The sequence below is a fragment of the Chlorocebus sabaeus genome, chromosome 15 (assembly GCF_047675955.1).
Source record: "Chlorocebus sabaeus isolate Y175 chromosome 15, mChlSab1.0.hap1, whole genome shotgun sequence".
Lineage (NCBI taxonomy): Eukaryota > Metazoa > Chordata > Mammalia > Primates > Cercopithecidae > Chlorocebus > Chlorocebus sabaeus.
The window spans coordinates 78,914,564-78,930,607 of NC_132918.1; the positions used below are offsets into that span (position 1 = coordinate 78,914,564).

The window sequence follows — 16,044 nt, forward strand, 5'->3', positions numbered from 1 at the left end:
ACATAATATGGATTTTTATAGCAATGATATTTATATTGGTATGAACCTAGCCATAGCCCTTTCTTCAAGTCTCCTTGGCTTAAAGGCTACACAATTATTAATACAGTATGAGAAGAAAAGGTTGGCATACGAAGGCCAAAGAACAAAGCAAATTAACGTACACTAAAGATTAAACACGAGACTTATGAGCTTTAATTAACTGGATAGGATACTTTGCTAAAAATAGCATACAGCCCTAATCTTGATAGATATCTCTGGAAGAAGTAAAATACATTCCAAAACTACAAAAGTAGATTAAGTCACAATTCCAAAGAAGCTCACTGTATTTTTTTTTATTTTGGTAATCTTACTTGAAAATGAGATTTGTCAAACTCAGTGGGCTGTGTCAAGCTTATGTCGCTATTATACATTTCCACCTACTATATTCCTTTAATTAGAAACTAATTACATTTATCTATTTACTATATACCTTGGAATAGCAAATAATACATTTAGACTGACTCACCACCATTCAATGTAAAATCATGGGAAAGAGAATGTATAGTCCAGAAAACAGAATAGTCATGAAGAGAAACAGAACAATCTTCAAGTATTTGAAAGCATGTTGACAAATAATTCATTTTCCCCGCATATGCTACAAGGAGGTAGATTTTAATGCAACATAAAAAAGAATTTGTTTATTCAGAATTGAAATGGGCTTGTTTCTGGAAAATACTTTGCCAAACTGAAAGAATGCTAAAAATCCCTGCTCTTTTGATCCAGTGAACTTTAGAAACTTATTCCAAAGAAATCTTTGCAGATGTGCTGAAAGATATATATAAAAGAATGCTGACACGGTTTATAGAAGGAGAAAAGGCTTACGACAACCTAGGTATTGTTTAGCCATGAATAATTTTCAATTAGTAATTTAAGACAATGAGAAAATGCTTAGGGTAAAATATAAGTTAGAAAAAACTATATAATGAATAGTGCCAATTTTTCTTCTCCCAAGAAAATATTTGTATATGTAAAAATAATTGGAAAAGTAACTGGAAGAAAAATCATAATTTAGCAGTTGATTATGTCTATGTGTAGTGGCACAGCAGGTAATTTTTGTTCTAAATTTTAATTCAGAGCAGATGGTACTACTTTAGCCAAGCTGAATAATCATCTATCAGGAATTTTATTAAAAAACTATGTGGCTCCCAAGGTCTTTTCCAACTCAAAAATTCTACAACTGTAAGAAAACTTTCCACAACCAATTTAAAAATCAACAAGTCTCTCTGCCAAGACCAGAAAAACTAAAGTTAAATTTTCAAAGAAGGACTGACAGCCAAGAATGGCATTTATTTCAGAAGTAATATCAATATCCTCTGGCCAGTAGCTCTTTTCTTAGATAGAAAAATAGGCAATGAACCTAAATGAGCTGTGATAAAAAAACAAACAAACCAAAAAAAAAAAAAAAAAAAAAAAAAACCCCACACACACACAAGAATATACCTGCAATTGCCAAAACGAAGAAGGAGGAAGAAGAGGAAGCGAAAAAGGAGAAAGGAACGAAGGCTTCTCCCTTATTTTTGGCGGAAAGGCTGCTGCCTAGATGGCTAATAAAATCTTTAAGTGATTAATTACTATAATCATGAAAGCTACTTAACCTTTTCATTTAACTGGTAGGAACAGAAACTACAAGAATGGGGTGGGGGAGCTTAAGAAAGTTTATCCTTTTTACAAAAGAGTATCTGATTATATCAATATGATTAATATCAGAATTAAGTGGTTCATGATAGGTAAATTTCAATTTTCTTCTAAAAAGATACCAAACCATGAAAAAAAAATTATAAACCACTGATTCAATTCATAAAATGTTAAATATTATCACCACAAATCTCAAATATTCATCTATTTTAAGTTAAAAAGACAGTTTCATAAAATTATTATATCATAGATTAGAATTCTGTAATTCAAAATTCTAAGAAAAATATTTTCCTTGTAATGACTGAAGAGAGCTATTTGTTATAAAAGGAAGAAACCAAAAAATGTCATAAACTTTTTACTAGCGGTAAATAGGAACGCAACATAATAACTATCTTCTAATAGGATATCATAACTAACATTTGGATGAGAATATAACCATAAAATTACAAGACAAAAAGAAAATAATTAAAAATCTAAAGTACAGATTACTTGAAACATCCAGAGAAATCAGTAAGACATTTTAATTTCAGCTATTTAGTTACATCTGCATATATATTTATACACACATATGTGTATGTATATATATCATACCATCTTTATTGCTAATTATATGACACAGAAGATAGTTTAAATGAAATACTTATGATAGTTTTTCTATATTTAGAATCTCATATGATGGGAAAAAATTGGAGGTTGTATAGAAAGATCAAGGGAACACAACTCCTTATGGAACCTGGTCAAGATATATAGTTTATTTTTCTTTCCTTTTTGGTTTTTAATAAAAAGTACTATAGACAAAAAGAAAAAACAAAAATCCTCAAGACCATGATTTTCTCACCAGTTATTGTAAACAAGGAAAGGTCTGTTTTCCCAAAATATCACAACTAAGACATAAATTTATTTTTAAAAAGGAAAGGAAGGAAAAGAGAAAGAGATTACCGTCCTTTTAGAATTAAATACTTACCCTTATTTTCATAGATTCACTTTATCAGAAAGATTTGGCAGAAACTAACACCGGAAATATACTCATGGTTTTCTAATTAACACACGAAAGAATATCCACTAAAAAATTTAAAGATAAACAATATGCCAAAACCAGTTCTAATATGATCAATGAATATGCTATGTGTTGTAAAATTGCATGAAACCTGCTTTTTCTTATTTTCCTATTATGACTTAATACAGGAACCATTTTTGAGGCAATTTTACTTGACCACCACCCATCTCCTATTGTGACAAATGATTCAATACCCAGTATCTTCAACCATTTTTTACATGCTGCAGTATTTAAGGCTTACTACCTAGAGGAAGGTGTAAAAACATCACATAATTCAACATTTCTGTAACAGCTATTGTACTTGAAAATTAGTAGCTAAATTCTGAAAAACCTGTTATCTGCTTAAAAAATAAAAAAAAAAACCCAAAAAACTTCCATAAATCTTTTTCAAAATGGCATCTGAAAAATAAATACCCTCAATAAGAGACTAATTCACATATGTTCTTAGAGGAAATAGCAGTATACAATATTTTATACATTTCAAAAGGGTATCATATTCTTCTGAGTGTTGCAACAGACTCCAGATCTGCAATCGTGCTGCAGTCATGAATAAACATATTCCTCTGAAGTTCTAAGTATGTGTGGCCATATCAAGGGCATGGAGCATGCATAACAGATTCGAAATGGATTTACATTACCTCCAACCTTAGGGCCACCTGCTGAACCAGGCTTCCTTGCACTGTTGACAGGATTTCCGGATGTTTTAGGTGCAGGAACCTTGAAGGCTGAAGCAGCTGATGACGGCCTATTTCCATCCACTGATTCTTCATCATCGAAGCTTTTATCTGCACAAAGCATTCGAAAAATGTATTTAAGAGAACTAAGCTTTGATCCATTTTCCCTAAAGCTAAAAAATAAAATAAAGCCATATATAAAATCATTACTTTGGTAAGATATATCATACACAATAAAGGTCCTTTGAATAAGCATTTATATATTGGCTAACACCATATAAAATAATCCTCTGTAATTCAAAATCAAAATGCAGTATTTTCACACTTCTTACTTATACATATTAAGTCAAAACATAAAACAAAACATTAACTCTAAAGGTAGTACAAGTATTTTTCATGTTTTTGCTACTCTGCATTTTCTGCCAGCTCCTCCCATAGTGTATCTTCTAGCATGCCCTGCCTTATTCCTTATACCCAGATGCTGCAACTTACAATCACAGATCCGTTTGCAAATCAGTCGCCTCATTCCTCTGAAAGCTCTTAATTTCCCTCACCCTAGGAGGCTCCCAATAGTTCACATGGCCAAATACAGTAAATTCGATACTAATCAAAGATTCTATCAAAAAAAGACAGAAACAACCACAGAACCACCACTGAGGTTTGTGCCGGCATTTTTCTTTCTCTTCCCTGCCCTAGGTGCTGTAACAGCCAATCAGCTACAAGGTGACATCATCTTATGGCAGCTACTGCCAGATGAAAGGTAAAAATTCTCCATGCATCTAAAAAATTCTCTATTAGCTATAATCTTTATTCTATATCAAAATTTCAAAGGCATTCAAAACTAAAGGTTTAGAAATCTATGTTTTTCTTATTTGACATGAAAATATATATAAATAGAAAATAAGGTTTTATGCAATATTCATTCTGCTGGGATGCTTATTGCATCAGTAAAGCATAGACTGCCACAGTGCTCATTACTGTGCATAATTAACTCTGTAATCTTAAAATCTGCTCTTTATTTAAGCCACAGAAACCAAACAAAACAATTTGTTTTCATAAATGATTCTACAAGGCTCCTTTCGGAATATGAATGACCACACTAGTATCATCTACTTATATGCAAATGAAACACCTCCCAGCATCCCCTCTCTCTCTCTCTCTCTCACACACACACACACACATACACACACACACACACACACACACACACACACACACACACACACACACACACACAGTGTATTCTACTCTCCTGAGAAGACGGTTTTCTCTAGGACCCTGCACAAATCAGTCATGACAAACAAGGGCGAGGCAGAGAAGCAGCTTTACCACACACTTCAGATGAATACGCCAGAATCTTTTCCTTTCAATGGACTTTCTTTACTTAAACAAATACCCAGTCACCTAGAATTAAATAATTCCTATAAAGGGATACTATTAAATATTTTTAAAGAAAAATAACTATTTTTAATATATAACTATTTAATATAACTATTAAATATATTTTAATGAAAATATGCCAAGAAAGTTTTAAGACTTTTATTTATTAAAAGAAAAAAGAATCAAATAGACACTCTAAAGCCACACTCTATTTCAGAAAGTGTTTTTAAGTAATACAATTTGCAGGAAAAAATTATCTTCTACTCTTAAAAAATTGTTTTTTTAGCATAACACTATTAGGGAATCAGTTTGGATAAATTAATAAGCTTAAAACCTACACAGTACATAGACTGCTTTGTTGAACACACTAATACAAATCCAAATAAACTTTTTTGCTACTGTTATGTTAAAAAAAATGCAGTTAAGAAAGACAGAGTAGACATACAAATCTACAGAAAGTTAAGCACTGAAACACAGAGTAGCCAGAAGTTCCCATGGAAACAGTATTCTGTTCCTACACACACACAAGAATTGAAAAGAGTAAATATGTCCCTACCATTAAAAAAAAATTAACTCTTTTCTCAAACTACTGGGAAATTAATTTTTAAACTTTTTATCAAAATACAGCAAAGCATACAAATCATAAGTATATAGCTAATTAATTTTCACAAAATGATCATGCAGTATAACCAGTATCCAGATCCATAGATTATTACCAGCATCCTGTAAGTGCCCTCAAGACTCCTAAAAGTCTACATTTCCTACCAAAGCTAACTAGTCCTGAATTCTAACACTTGGTTTTGTTCATTTTTGAACATTATATAAAATGAATCATACAATATATATTCTGGTATCTAGCTTCTTTTTACTCAATGTTGGAAGATAATGTTTGGAAGATTCATTTTCATTGCTGATAGTTTTCTACCGTATGAAAGTACCACAATTTATTAATATCCATTATACTACTGACAGACACGGGCTGTTCCAGTATGAGGTTATGGTAAAATGGTACTACTGAGAGGTAAGCAAACAAACTCAAGTCTAAAGATTTGAGCCTTACTGAGGAAGTAGTAAACATAATAATGTATTTTAGATTATAGTAAGTCAAAGATGCATAGTAATATCTACGGCACCAGTCCTCGAAATGTAGCCCCTATACCAGCAGCAAAACATCACCTGGCAATTTGTTAAAAATGTAAATTCTTGGTCCCCAACCCAACCTACTGAATCAGAAACTCTAGAGATGCAGCCCAGTAATCTATGTGTCAACAAGCCCTCCTAGTCATTCTGATGCATGATTTGAGTTTAAAAATCACTCCCCTAGGGGAGGGGATGGCATTCTTTTTCTATAAAGGACCACATAGCAAATATTTTAGGCTCTGTAAACCATACACATATGGCCTTTCCATGCAACTACTCAATTATGACATTATAGCACCAAAGCAGTTATATACACACAATATGTAAACAAAAGGGTGTGGTTGTGTTTCAAGAAAATTTTATATACAAAAACAGGAGGGCAGATGGATTTGATCTGCAAGTAACAGTTTGCCAATCTCTGCTCTAGCCTAACTACTAAAGAAGAGTAAGTAGGCTGGGCGCGGTGGCTCACACCTGTAATCCCAGCACTTTGGGAGGCTGAGGCAGGTGGATTGCAAGGTCAGGAGATCGAGACCATCCTGGCTAACACGGTGAAACCCCGTCTCTACTAAAAATACAAAAAATTAGCCAGGCATGGTGATGGGCACCTGTAGTCCCAGCTACTTGGGAGGCTGAGGCAGGAGAATGGCGTGAACCCAGGAGGCAGAGGTTACAGTGAGCCTAGATCGCGCCACTGCATTCCAGCCTGGGTGACAGAGCGAGATTCCATCTCAAAAAAAAAAAAAAAAAAAGAAAAGAAAAGAAAAGTATACACATAGAAGAAAAAGAAAATAAATTTAAAATATCTGATTAACTGAAGAGAGACAAAAAGAAAAATAAAACAAGTGGACGTGATAGAAAATAAAATAGTAAATATAAAACCAAGTATATCAGTAATTCTCTTAAATATAAATGAACTAGTACAAGTGAAAAACCCAGACTGTATTTTTTTAAAACAGACTGCTTAAATGAGATATATTTTTACCTACAAGGTCACAAAAAGGTTAGGGAAAGATAGACCAAGGAAAACACAAATCAAAAGAAAGCTGATGTAGCTACACTAATTTCAAACAAAGCAGCTTGAAAAAAGCATTACTAGAGATAAAGATGTTTAACAATGAGAAAGGTTATTCCATGGGAAAAAAAAATCAGAACCCTGAATATTTACGTACCCAGTAACACAGCTTCAAATATATAAAACAAAAACTGAACTAAAAAGAAAAATAAATAAATCTATAAACATAGGAAGAAATAAAATTTTACCCACTTCCAATAAGGTTATAGATTTTTTTTACTATTGGCTAAAAGAATCCATAAAACGAATTCATTATCATTAGCCCTAAAACTTAAAATTTGTTAAACATTTGTAAAGGGTTATAAATATTCTGGGCTTAAATTTTTTTCTAAATAACTATGAAATATCAAAACAAGTCTCGATTATTTTCTTCCTAGCAGCTATCACTTACTGAAATAACAGACACTGATTTTTATATGTGGATTGGAAGCTTCTTAAGGAGCAGAAACTTTGTCTTGTTTATGCTGCAACCCCATTACCTAGAACAGTCTAGGAATAACTGTCACAGCCAACTAACTCTTCCTGCTGCTTACCTTGTCCCTTAAAGTTTATTCTCAACATGGCATCCTGGGTTGAACAAAGTCATATCACACCACTGTTCAAATCCTCCTGTAACTACATAAAAAGGTCTACCAAAACTCTAAGATCTTAATTGTCACGCAGGTCTCTCCAACCTTATCGCCTACTTCTTTCTCTCTAATCCCCCCCACCAGCCTAGCCTCCCTCTAATGACTCATGGCAGAGCCTTTGCACTTGCTCCTTCTGCCTAGAATGCTTTTTTCATCCACATCCATACTGTTCACTTTCCATCTTTATGTCTTAATTCATCTGTTGCCTTCTCAATGAAGTTTTCTCTGGATACTAAAATCACAAACTTCCCAATACCCTGGTACTCTGATGTATCCCTGGCCTGTGTTATTTTTTCCTAGCACTTATCATCTATATATTTTACTTATTTTGCTTATCTGTGTCCTGCTACTGAAATATATGAGCTATAGGATTAAAAACTTTTGTCAGCTTTGCCCCTGTTATATCTTCAACATGTGGAACAATATCTAGAATGGCACACATTTCACAGTATGGAGACTTTCGGTCTCCAGTGAAAGCATTACTAAGTTATTTAAAGTAATATTACAAATGCAAATAATGATACACACTAAATAATGTAAATATTTTATACATCATAAAAGCAATAAATATTTTATAATATAGTAAAAAATACAAGGATAAAACCAGTACAGTGGAGCTAGTTCTATTCTGAAGGCCTTGTGGGGCAAAGGGAACAGAATTCAAAACCCACATTAGATGCAGTGTCTAACAGAGGACTCTTCCCCAAAAAGCTGGTATACCAAACAACTATACCCTCGAGGTTAAAGTAAATCACAAATAAGATCTTTATTTTCCTATGGTCAATTCCTTTCAAGCTCTTCTTGAAAGAGAGTAACAGAGAAGTGAATCAAATAGAGTGCTTCATTAAGGTCAACTGCTTGGGCGGTCCAGACACCCAAGACCTTAAACTCTGTGGGCTCAGACAGGTAGTACTTCCAACCAACAGCCAAACAAAATGCAAACTTTCCCTGGGAAGTGTCTGGCCTCAAATTATTCCCACAAATAATTTCCCAAAAGGCACCAGGTACAACAGGAATCAAGAAACCATGAGCCAAGAACAATATAAAAAGAAAGACAATAAGAAAAGACCCACTTAAAATCCTAGAGTTACCGGACATGGACTATACAATAACTAAGCAAACTTGACTTTGGGAATGGAAAAATTATTAAAAGTGACATAGATTTTTAAAATAACCAAATGCAATTTCTACAAATAAAAATATAGTAACTGAAATTTAAATTCAGTGGGCAGGCATAACAGTAGCTTAGACACAACTCAAAGGATCATTAGTGAATTGAAAGACAAATCAGAAGATGATATTTAGGATACATAGAGTAGGTGCTATAATACTGAATAAACAAAAGAAGAATCAAACACAAAAAGCAAACTACAAATTATGATTATGTTGACACTTTTGTTCTTGCTCCAAAGTTTCAAAAAGAGACTGGTATGGTTGGGTGCAGAAACTGAACAAGATAAGCATATTAAAATATATTGAAGGATAGAAATTATTAAAGTGAGCAGGCTGCAGTGGTTTTCTATATAATGGAGATGGGAAAGGAGGAAAGAAAATGGAGAAAAGGAAGAAACAGAAATAGAGAAGGAAGAGATGGAAATGAAGGAGGAAGAGATGGAAATGGAGGAGGCAGGAGAGGGAGAAGAGATGAAATACAGGAGGAGGAAATGGAGAACAATGGAAGAGATGGAGGGGAAGAGGAGGTGGATGGAGGAAGCGATTAAAAATAGAGCAGGAAAAAGAGGAGGAAGAGACTGAAGGAAAGAAGGAGTAGAAGAAGGGAGAAGGGGAGAAGGAAAAAGAAGACCAAGTTAAGATAAGGTTTTACCTTTTGTTGCCTCAAGTAACACTTGGAAACTGTCCCCAGCAAGCACTGAAACAGTATAGGCCCACAATGACGTATCTGCATGCCTGAAAGTCAAAAAGCTCTGAAAACCCAGCTTTTGTTTTGTCTTTTAAACTCATTTGGTAGCATAAAACTGATCTGAACTCAGTTTATGACAAAACATGATGTGAACTGACATGAAGCTATTTATGTGTATTCTACTCAGTATGAACTCACATACATTCAATGGCAAAAACATGGCTGGGCGTGGTGGCTCACGTCTGTAATCCCAGCACTTTGGGAGGCCAAGGTGGGTGGATCATTTGAAGCCAGCAGTTTGAGACCAGCCTGGCCAATACGGCAAAACTTCATCTCTACAAAAAACACAAAAATTAGCCAGTTGTGGTGGTGCATGCCTGTAATCCCAGCTACCTGGGAGGCTGAGGCAGGAGAATCCCTTGAACCCAGGAGGCAGAGGCTGCAGTGAGTCAAGATCGTGCCACTGCACTTCAGCCTGGGCAACAGAGTGAGATCCTGTCTCAAAAAAAAAAAAAAAAAAAAAAAAAACCAAAAAACATTAATGTGCTTGATTATAGGGTGCTGCCCCAAGCCCAGCAGAAACAGTTACATAATGCATGGGGTATGACCTTGTTAATTTTCTAAAATCTAATACATTCTGAATTCCAAAACACAAGCGGACCCCAAGGTTTCAGATAAGGGTCTGTGAATTTATATTAATCACGCCTTGTCCCTTTTTTTCTTTTTCTCACTTCAGGAAAGCCATGTATTGAAACGGCTTTCTCAACTTTCCACCTCACTTTTTTTTTGTTTTTTTTTTTTTTGAGACAGAGTTTTTTTGTTGTCACCCAGGCTGGAGCGCAATGGTGTGATCTTGGCTCACTGCAACCTCTGCCTCCCAGGTTCAAGCAATTCTACTGCTTCAGCCTCCTAAGTAGCTGGGATTACAGGCATGCACCACCACACCCAGCTAATTCTGTCTTTTTAGTAGAGATGGGGTTTCACCATGTTGGCCAGGCTGGTTTCAAACTTCTGACCTCAGATGATCTGCCCGCCTTGGCCTCCCAAAGTGCTGGGATTACAGGCATGAGCCACCACGCCCGGCCTCCACTTCACTTTTATGGGTACATGTATTCCAAAACCCGAAACTTCTGCTTCTCAAATTCATATAAAAGATGGAAAAACTGCTCCACTTTACATGGCAAATAAAAGAGCAAGCCAAAATTTATACCACATCTCATAGAAAAAAAAAATACATCTTGTGTGAATTTTCTTCAGCGAAACAAACAGTTCAGTAAGAAGAACCCCCAACACCATGAATTTTCATGCATAAAATATGCTCCAATTCACATTAAGTAGTTTCTTATACCAAAGTTCCTCTTCTCCCTTGAAGTTGTATCCTTCCTTATTCTAATTAAAACAATGAACAACAAGACTTGGGATTTCTAAGCTGTTTTACACTCTTGCATACCCAGCAGTGACTATGGTTATATCTAACAGCTAAATTACAAACTGAGATTAGGAAACAATAATCCCTATAAACTATTATACCACAGATGCCTCGGAAAACTCAAATTTTAGCTGTCTACACTTTCCACACTGTGCTTTGCAATGGGAAGCTCTCCTTGGCTTTTCTCTAATCTCACAGGTACCTCAAGCTAAGTCTCTTCTGCTGGCTGTTCCTTCTCTACCCAACAATTAAATGTTGAATATTCTCCTTTTCTCCAGGCTACATACTCTCTAAATGACCTCATTTATTCTCAATGGTTTTAAATACCTTCTATATGCTGACAGCTCTCAAATGTTTGTCTCTAGCCTAGACCATCTCTGAGTTCCAGACCTATACATCTAATTGCCTACTAGATATCCACCCCCATGGGTATCTCCAAGTCACTCTAATTTCATATAGATATGTAACACCAACATCATCCAAAACTGATCTCCCCAAGTCCTCCCCAATCCCAGTAAATAACGTCACCATCTATTCAGCTGCTCAAGCTCACAATGTTGTAACCCACCTCAAGTTTTCCTCTGACCCACAGAGATCATCTACCAACAGTTCTCGTGCTTAAATCCACCTATTTCTCTTTACCTCTGCTGCCACTCCTAATCTAAGGCCACACCAGTATTGTCTTTGCCTATATTACTACCACAGTCTATTAACTGGTCTCCTTGCTTCTATTTTTGACTTCCTTCCAAACCACAAAGTAGACAATATAATCCTCTAAAAAAGCAATTGGGATCAATGCCTGCCAAAATCACTAAATGAAAGGCTGAGGGGGAACTGTATAAAGGATGGATCAGGTTGGTAACACCTAAACTCACAGTTCAATATCAGCATCACAAAGAAAGACAATCAGACAGTATATGCCTTCTGACAGAAATCCAAAATATCACACGAGACTTGATTCTGATCAAGTCATTAGAAAAATTTTCAATTTTGAGGAAATACAGGAGATAAACATTAAAAAGCAGAAATATAAAAGCACCATACAACACAATAAAAAAATCTAGTGTGCAGGAAGAATATTTAACACATTTTTTTTCTTCAATAAATAAATGGCAAGAGGAGAAAAAAGTGAGATAAATCCTATAGATGAATAGAGCCTTAAGAGGTACCTCAACCAATTGCAATGGTAAACCTTCTTCAAACACTGATTCAAAACAAACTGTAAAAAGATATTTATAAAACAATTGAGAAAATGTGAACATATTATTTGACACTAAGGGTTAAACTTTTAGGTGTGACAATGGTATTGTAACTGTCTTTCTAAAAGACACTTTATTTGATATACATGATGAGTACCATGTGCACATACACACACATCTCAGTCCAGCAGAATACTACGGCTGGGAAAAGATAGGGTAGGGATATAGATGAATAAATACTAGTCATGTATTGATAATTTCTTGAAACTGGATGATGAGTAGTAATGGAAGTTCATTATAATACTCTCTATTTCTGGGTATGTTTGAAATGCTTCATTAAAAAATTATAATAATTTTAATCACTTTACTCCCTTGTTTAAAATCCTGCAGTGGAATCCCAATAAAATAACTCAAAAAGGTAAAGAAAATGAGATGAAGGTGGAATATGTGAAATCAGCATCTAAAAGATCACAATGAATTCTTAAAAGATGCAAATAAAAAGAATGCACATTCCTTTTGCTCTGAACTATCAAAAAAAAAAAAAAAAAGAAAAAAAAAAAAAGAACGAACAGCTACTGAAGAATAACACCATTAACACCACAATAAAGCCACAACTTGTGATTCTCAGAAGCTAAAATAACAGAGAAGTGAATATTTCTAAGCCAGAAAGTACAGGGATGAGCACAAGGAGCAACAGAAAATCTATGGAATGGTTTTATTAAACTCTTTCTCATTCCCAATTCAGGGAGCACAACATTTTACACACAAATGCACACACACAGGATTTTGTGGAAATGGAATCATGGAAAAAGGAAAAAGCAAGTTCTTAGACACATTTAAACTTTTGTTTGTCAAAGTTAAAATTTAATAGAAGGATTGGGTAAGAAAGTCAAGGATATCTCCCAGAATACAGGATAAGAGAAAGACATAAAACTGGAAAGTGAAGACAAAACATAAAAGACAGAAGATCAACCCAGAAAGTTCAATATCTGAATAATAGGTAAGAAAAGACTAAACTAATAAAGGGGAAAACTTACGAAAAAATAATAGGAGAAAGCTTCCCACAGCTAAAGAAAATCACAAGCTTTCAGAAGTAAAAGAATCAAATAGTAAAAATTTAAAACATCTTCAATTTAAACTAAAATGAAAAACTTTAGTAAAATTATTAGAAATTGAAAATTCAAGCACTTCAAAAATAAGACAATTGGCTATATTGTAATATTCACATGAAGATGCAGTAGTCTCAGTAGCACAACCTTAGTTAACTATTTATTTATAAGAAAGTCAGTTCTATACAAAGCGGAATAGAGGCCAAGATATTTGACAAAGTATCTTGAAATTTCTAGGTAGATATAACTGACAAGTTAAAAATATATTTGAAGACTTTTGCCCTTTTATTTAAATGGGGTCCTTTAAAAATTCAAGACTTTGAACAGTCCAATGAAGTAAAGAGACAATCACAATTTAAACCATTATTTGGTATTAATGAAATTACATAACACATGCCATAATGGCCATAACATCAAACTAAATAACAAATGAGGCTCAGAATAAGGTTTACTTAGAACCTTTACAAAATTTAGTCATTTCAAGTACTTAAATTTTCAAGACAGTTTAGAGTATTGCAGCTGTAAGAACATCAATGGTACTATTCTATATGTACAAAGAAAATACGTAAACCTTTTCTTGAAGATTCAAGTTTATTAGCAACACCAGGTTTGAGGATATGTTACTATTGGTGCCCAACCCCCTGCATCCAAGGGGTTAAATGAGACTGCCTTAGAAGGATACTATTTATTCAAAGGTAAAGTATATGCACTTAGATGCCCTTAACACAGACCTAAAACACAGGATGGTTATACAACACCTTCAACAGCTAGAGCAGGAAGGTACTATGGGGTGGCTTTATTTTAGTCATTGTCTATTTTCAATCTTAGTGCCTGCTACTTACTGCCTGTATTACTGCTAATGCCCAGTCTTCTGTCCCTTGTAATTTACTTTTTCACCTTACAGACTTCTTTTCCCTCTATCAATGTTCCTACAAGAAAAGTTAGCCTTCCTGCCAGTAAGTCAAATGGTTGCTTTCTTTCATTAATTTAAAGTACCCAGTCCTAGTGTATCACAAAGAATATTCAACAGCATAGAAGAGAGATCTATTTAGTATTAATTTCTTGCTATTGTTCTATAAACAATTGTAGATCAAGTTATATATATATACACACATACACCAAGTTATATATATGTGTGTGTGTATATATATATACACCAAGCTATATATGTATACAAATCAAGTTATATATATGTGTGTGTGTATATATATACACACCAAGTTATATATTAGTTCGATGCAGTCCCAGAAGGCTGGTCTCTAGAAAGTCATGGTTATATCATCGCTTGTACATATATTTTTAAAAACTCATTTTTGGAATAATAGATTGTGTTGAAATGTTAAAAGTTTAGAAACAATCTATTTACAACAAAACCTTACTTCTTTCCAGCCACTCTGCAGAATAACAACAAAAGGCCAAATTCCTCTTGCCTGCTTTTTGAGGCAGACTGCAGGGCTCAGCACCACATAATAATCCTACAGGTTTTTAACTCTATCTGGTTTGACTGACCAGAGCTACTGCATGATTATATGACTGCTTGGTTTAATACTCATGGGTAAGGGTGAGGACAACTAAATTGAAAAGCCCCCCAAACCCGCTCCCTATTCTTAAGTGAAAGCCATTATAGTGCTTCACAAATCCAAGTTTGCCTAGAAATAAAACCGCTAATGAAATCTTTCACATGGTCTTGAAGTTAAACTTATATCACATATTCAATAGATAATAGATTAATAACTGGAACATATAAAAAGCAAGTATAAACAAACAACAACCAAAAAGTTAACTACGATGCTGAAAGGCATCTACCGAAAAGGAAATATAAATAACCAAACATATGAAGATGATCAATCTTATCAGAAAGCATAGATGTTTATACAGGGCGAGATATTTTTCAACCATCTGACAGGCAAATTTTAATAATAACCAGAACTGAAAAGAATGTAGGACAGCAGGCACTACTGGTGGGAGTGTATGTGTGGCTTTAGCCTCTTTTGGAGCAAATTAGCTATACCTAACACAATTCTAAAATGAATGAAAACTTTGATTCAGAAATTCCACGTCCAGACTATTTTAAGAAATATATATGTGTGTGTGTATACACAAACACATGTGGTTTGTACAAAGGTGCTTATTTCAGAACCATTTAGAAAAACTATATATAGTAAATAAATTTCCATAGAAGACAAAATGGTTATATGTCCATACTATAGAATATTACGAACCGTTTAAAAAAATGATGCAGAATAACACAATGGTATTTTTTTAAAAAGTTCCCTCCCATACTGAGTAAACACAGCAAATGGCAAAATTACATTCAAAATGGTATCATTTATGTAAACACAGTCAAAGCAAAACCATATACTTTGATACTTAATATGTATGTAAAGGCACAGTAACAGGTAGAAAAAGACATGCTCCATATTAATAAAAGTGTTCTCCTCTGTTTATACCTGGGATCGGGTCTTGAAGGTGGTTTTGAAGGGATTTTTGCTTTATTTTCATTGTTTGAATTTTGAAAGGGCAATGACATTGTATATTAAGTTCATAATTAAAATAAACAAAAAACATCAGGTAGGGGCACTATAATCCATTTGTTTTATATGTTCATGTTTTATATGTTTACATGACTCTGGTATAGTGTATGTGCACTGGATGTGACAAAGACTAATATGCAGGAGTATATATCAAACTGTTAAGAACTATATAAATTCCAAGATAGCCTATTACTATATACATATCTTTATTGTTTAAATTTTTTATAAAGGTATACATTTTTATAGAAGAGAATTAGCTGAAATGTTATCCTCTCATCTTCGT

The 16,044-nt window shown here is 34.1% G+C and overlaps 1 protein-coding gene across 47 annotated transcripts in view; it reads right to left on the minus strand.

Moving 5' to 3' along the window:
* Positions 1-16,044, minus strand: part of CLASP2 (cytoplasmic linker associated protein 2) — a 215,689-nt gene that overhangs the window by 149,621 nt on the left and 50,024 nt on the right. For 36 of the 47 annotated variants that reach the window (XM_038002994.2, XM_038002988.2, XM_038002990.2 and 33 more), the window contains one exon: positions 3,370-3,516. In XM_038002994.2, coding sequence (XP_037858922.1) covers positions 3,370-3,516 — 147 coding nt within the window. Of the gene's footprint in view, positions 1-3,369; positions 3,517-3,897; positions 4,092-16,044 lie in introns of those variants that run through there. The other 11 variants (XM_038002997.2, XM_008009424.3, XM_073023706.1 and 8 more) reach the window with 3 other exon arrangements.